The sequence below is a fragment of the Puntigrus tetrazona genome, unplaced genomic scaffold (assembly GCF_018831695.1).
Source record: "Puntigrus tetrazona isolate hp1 unplaced genomic scaffold, ASM1883169v1 S000000472, whole genome shotgun sequence".
Classification (NCBI taxonomy): domain Eukaryota; kingdom Metazoa; phylum Chordata; class Actinopteri; order Cypriniformes; family Cyprinidae; genus Puntigrus; species Puntigrus tetrazona.
Window position 1 is genome coordinate 1,272,802 of NW_025048114.1, and position 5,328 is coordinate 1,278,129.

General features: G+C 42.0%; 1 protein-coding gene across 1 annotated transcript; it reads right to left on the reverse strand.

Moving 5' to 3' along the window:
* Positions 1 to 5,328, reverse strand: alpi.2 (alkaline phosphatase, intestinal, tandem duplicate 2). The gene is made up of 11 exons (XM_043231924.1): positions 5,212 to 5,328; positions 5,006 to 5,122; positions 3,431 to 3,546; positions 3,165 to 3,339; positions 2,662 to 2,834; positions 2,431 to 2,556; positions 2,199 to 2,268; positions 1,230 to 1,364; positions 960 to 1,151; positions 678 to 794; positions 1 to 463 (listed from the first exon to the last, which is right to left on the reverse strand). The coding sequence occupies exons 1-11, from the start codon at positions 5,288 to 5,290 to the stop codon at positions 198 to 200; spliced, it is 1,566 nt and encodes a 521-aa protein (XP_043087859.1). The 5' UTR covers positions 5,291 to 5,328; the 3' UTR covers positions 1 to 197.

Below are 5,328 nucleotides of genomic sequence, written 5' to 3' on the forward strand. Positions count from 1 at the left end.
GCGTTTTTAGCGTCACTAAAGAACAACGTAAGTGCATCTTCTTGGATTCCATCGGCGTACATTCGCCCACCGCTTCTTCGTGTCCTCACAGAGGATTTCAATTATATCTCAACCAACAGTAATAAACACAGATCCAGCGCAGAGCTTAAGCAGCTTGAACAGACTGCATCGCGATTGAAATGTGCGCTTCCGTGGCCTTACGCGAGGGCGCCGAGCGAGGAGAGCAAGCTCAGCATCAGGACCGCGAGGCTGAACCGAGCGCAGACGCTGTGGTTTTCCAGCAGGCAGTCGGCGTAGGGCTCGATGCAGGCGGCGAAAGCCATAGCGTGAGGAATGTAGCTCTGCTCCTGGACCCCGTGGAAGAGGTGGGCCATTGGGCCTTTGGCGAAGATAGCCACATCCTCAGAGCCGTGAGTTTCTGAATCTAGAGGCACGGCAGCCTGCTGAAGATATTCGTCGCCGCCTGGGATGAAAATAGTCACGTATTAATGCTTTGCGCTAAATTTCTCCTTGAGAGACACGGAGTTTGATGCAAGAGTTTTCGTTTTATTTATTGGCCAGTTCATGTAAAAGAAAAGGGTTTTCTTGCAGGAACACGCATGGCCGCGAGATGGAGCACAAAAAAAAACAACCAAAAAATGCTCTCCTGCACCCGAGGGAATAACAATTAAACTTACTTGAAATATTTGCATTCGTGTCGGGACGAGTTCCATTCACGATCTGGTATCCTGGACCGTTCCCGTAAAGCGCATTAGTAAATCTTTTGCCATCCTCGGCTTTCGAGTAAGAAACACCTAAGACGAGAAGGTACATAAGTCACAGCAGTACCGTGTACTATATATGTACTCCATTTATCGAGTAAATGATGCCTCCGTCCCTTCGAGCCATGCACAGTGTGTGGTTTCAAAAGCTTGGTTTTGGCTTTCGCCGGCTCGTTGGTGAATTTTGAGTTGGCGTACCTAGCACAGGGTTGCCCCTGTAAGAGTAGCCGCCGAAGGAAAAGACGTGGGAATGGTCGGCGGTCACCACGGTCAAGGTGTCGAGCTCGCTGGTCAGCTCGGCCCCCCGCGCGACGGCCCTGTCGAATTCCACGGCCTCGGTCAAAGCGTACTTGGCTGCCCCGGCGTGATGGCCGTGATCTATTCTTCCACGTACAGAAGAGAAAACGCAGAGATGTAAGTACGCTTCGACGCGAACCTACCGGCTGCGGAGCACGCAGTGTCACTTATCTTCCACAAAGAGGAAGAAGCCTTTCGAGTTCTTGCGGAGAATCTTGATGGCCTTTTCCACCATCTCGGTCAACGAGGGGTCCGTTGAAGCGTCACGTCCCAGCTCGTACCTGGTATCCTTCGGCTCAAAAAGCCCTGAGCGCCAAAAAAATAAAACCATGTGATTTAATCAGGTTTTTCTAAAAGCTTTTGATATAATGAGTCACTGAGTCGTTCGTTTAAACGGTTCATTCAAACGGCAGCTTCATCAGATGTATGCACGTTGGCTAATGACGCTTTGACTAAACCGATTCGTTCAACATACTGAGTCATTCAGCAATGAATCGACTGTGTTGTAAAATGTTAGCTTATTGAACTGTTTATAAGACAATTTCTCCTGGAGAGCCTCAGCAAAGCTGTAAGTACGAGCATTAGCTATATCCACTATTCGCCACTTACTTAACGTAATAAAATCAGAATAATACTTGCATTTTGGTTTTTACATGGTTATTTTTGGTTGTTAACGTTTTAATCGTGTTACTTGTCTGGCATTAATTAAGTATTATGTGCGCTCTTGATGATTTAAGAAAAAAAAAATATATATTTATTTTATATAAATATTAATATATATATATTTATTTATTTATTTATTTATTATTATTATTATTATTTTTTTTTTTCTTGTCTGGGATCTGAACCTGGGACCCCTGGCACCCAAAGCAAGACGAATGAATGTAATAAATCAAAAAATTTTATATTTAACAAGCATATAGTAAAAATTGAGCTCAGGCACAAAGACTGACATGACAATGTGGAATCTGACGGAAAGAAGACAATTAAAGAGAAGAGAGGGCTTAGAGAGGGAACATTTTTTATACATTTACATATATATATGCATGCAACTGTATACATGCACATATAGCATGAAATAAACAAGTGGAGCTGGGGGAGGTGGAGGGTTTTGAAGGTAAATAGGGGAGGTGGTCTTACCCATCAAGTAGTCAGTATTGTCCTCTTTGACAGCATCGAAATCGCTTTTATTCCACACGTATTTGGCATTCTAAAGGAAAGAGTGGTTGTTAAAGGTGCAGTTCATCCAGAAATACAATTGCTGTCATTTACTCATCCTAAAGTTGGACGAAAAACCGTAATTTAGTTCTGTAACTTTGTGAGGGACTATGAAGTATTACATATTTTTTATTTTTGGAGATATTTGACTCACAGTTCTGTTTTTTAACCACACGTCAACTAGATCTGTTTTGTCCTGTCTGCTTCCAGTAACTGTGGAGTATTCAGGATCAGCGGTTTCCTTGGGAAACATGTACTGTCTTCCGCCGCCTAAAATAACCTGCATTAAAATATTAGAAGGTTTAAGTAGGAAATTCGAAAGCATATGGTTGACAGCTTATCTGTAGTTCAGTGCCGGGCATGGTTTACTGCTTAGGGCCCTTACGTTTATATCAGTATTATGGACGAGTTGGTACGAGATGTCCTTGCATCCACCCGTGACGGCTTCAGAGGTCAGCTCTTTATCGCTGTACCAGCCTCTTTCAGGGGTGTGGGAGTAACTGGCGCCAGGTGATGCATGCTGGACACGCGTCGTGGTTACTATGCCGACAGACTTCCCTGGAAAATACAAAACCAGTCCAAGGTAATCATTATCAGTCTCAACTCATCCTTTAACCATCCAAAGATATCAATGAAAGTGCAAAGGGTTCAAAGCGTTAAAAATCAGTCGCTAGTTCAAAGTCGTTATTAGGAGAAATAAAGTAAAAACAATTGTGATTTGAAGTTCATGTAAAGTCACAATTACAATAATTGAGTTTTTGCCCATATTTGCCTAAGTTTTTAAATCATCTTGCAAAACACACATCAAGTTTTAAATGCACTGCACAGTACGTTCAAGACTACTCTGAACTCAGAAAAGTGAGTTAACCGGGTCTTCCTTGTCATCACCTGCCATCTTTGCCTGATGCAGAATGGACTTGACCTCGTTGCCTTTAACGGAGCTGCAGTCTTCGCGGCGTGCCGCTGCGCTGAGACCCAGCATGCCGTAGTTCGTCTTCACACCGCAGAGATACGCAGTGGCAGTCGCTGCGCTGTCAGGCATCTGCTGATCCACGTTGTAGGTCTACGCAGCCACAAAAACAAACGTAGTATTAAGAGCTATCATTAAGAGTACTCAGATCTATCAATCTAGCTGGCAAATGAGCTTTCTTCACCTTGGAGAGAGCGAGATGAGGGAACGTGTCCATGGCTAGGACGCTCTCCTCTCCGGTCTTCCCTTCCATCTGTCCCTTCATAATTCTTGCTGCGGTCACAGTGCTGATTCCCATGCCTTAACGCATGTCAACAAGAAGAGGTCGCGCAACAATTAGGCACAATTTATCCATATCAGTTTGTTTCAAATTATGTTCTGAGCCTCCTATGCAAGCATGTTTCCTCCACTGAATATAATTACATCTGAAATGTGGAAATGTAAGATACGAACGATATTTTTCCTCAAATTTGCAATTTCGTTTTTTTCTTGCGATTCCAACTCCTGTTTTCAGAATTCTGAGACATAAAGTCCAATTACGATTTCTCTATTCACGCAATTGCACGTTTATATTTCACAATTCTGACTTTAGAGCTCACAACTATGTGCCTTGCGAGAACCGCAAGATATGAAGTACAATTTCGGAGGAAAAAACAATTGCGAAATACACCTCAAACTCGCAATTCTGGGAAAAACTCGCAATTACTGGTAACTCGCTGTTATGAGTTTGAACCACGCAATTCTGACTTTAACTCCAGGTTTTCTTTGTAGAATTGAGCTGCTTTAACGCTCTTTCCGCTGAATGTTTTTCATATCTGCGGGTTGAACGTGATGCTTAGCCACTGGAATGTGAAATTTTTTCGATAAGTGGCTAAACATCACGTTCAACCCTGTTCAACCCCGCCAAAAAAACTTGTATTTTACCCCACCAGTTTGTTTCCCGCTAAAAATGCAACCTGGCTAATTTTGAGTAGCAATTGGGTGAGTTTTGATTTGAAAACCTGGCAACCCTGATCTTTAGAGTGATTTGAAATTTTCTGGCAGTTCAGGCATGTCACAAACCTCATGAGTAATTTATGATTTATCGGTTGTCTTAGCCCATGATGTAATATTATCTGTATCAAATACATTATCCTTTTGGTATTATCTGTTGATAAGTTTTATAACATTTGATAAAGTTGTTAAATACCTGATTAAGCGATCTTGCAGTAAACAATCTGATTGTCTAATCTAAAGCCACTATGCAGATTTTTTCTGTCCTTTATGACCGTTGATATCTTGGGTAAAAGACCAGGCAACGTCAACTGTCATTTATAAGAGATTCGGTGATTTGCATATTAGATCACTAGTCTTTTATCGCTAGTGTAATACGCAATAACAGTGTGCCAGCTTTATAACAGTGTTATAACACTTTCGGATTTGTGCAAATGAATCGATTTATTTTTATTTCATTTCAGCATTTCAATTACGGATTGCAGTTTTAAATCACTCTCCGAATGATTCGGGTTCAAACAATAAAAACACTGACAGCCAATCAGAATCCACCTGACTTTAAAGACCTCGAGCATTTAAAGTAGCAGGTGACATAATTGCAGTACAAACAAACATTAATGTGGATGCCAATACAGCGGCCATTATATTTATCTTTATAGTTATTGTTCTTGATGCGAACAGACCTTTGCATTGCAGAACTGCAACCCAAAATTCAAACATTTATACTTTTTGAAATAATTCAAAAGGCAGTTTCTATTTCACTCACCATCTCCGAGGAAGAGAATGAGATTTTTAGCACGGTGCAGGTTGGGCTTCATGGAGAGGGATGCATGAAGAGCTTCTTTCCCCTTAACGTACCAAAATTGTGGGTTCTGCTCCTCCTCTTCAGATCGATTCCAGAAAAGAAACACTGTTTCATTCTGTTTGCTTAGAGAGAAGAAGAAGAATTGCGAACGGTGGGAAAGCACTTACCAGGAGTGGCAGAGAAACATCCGTCAAATCCTGTTAAAACAAATATTCCAATAATCAGAAGGGTCTGGTGTGAGGCCATGGTTTGAGCGACTGCAGCAGCTCTGACAGCTCTGTAAG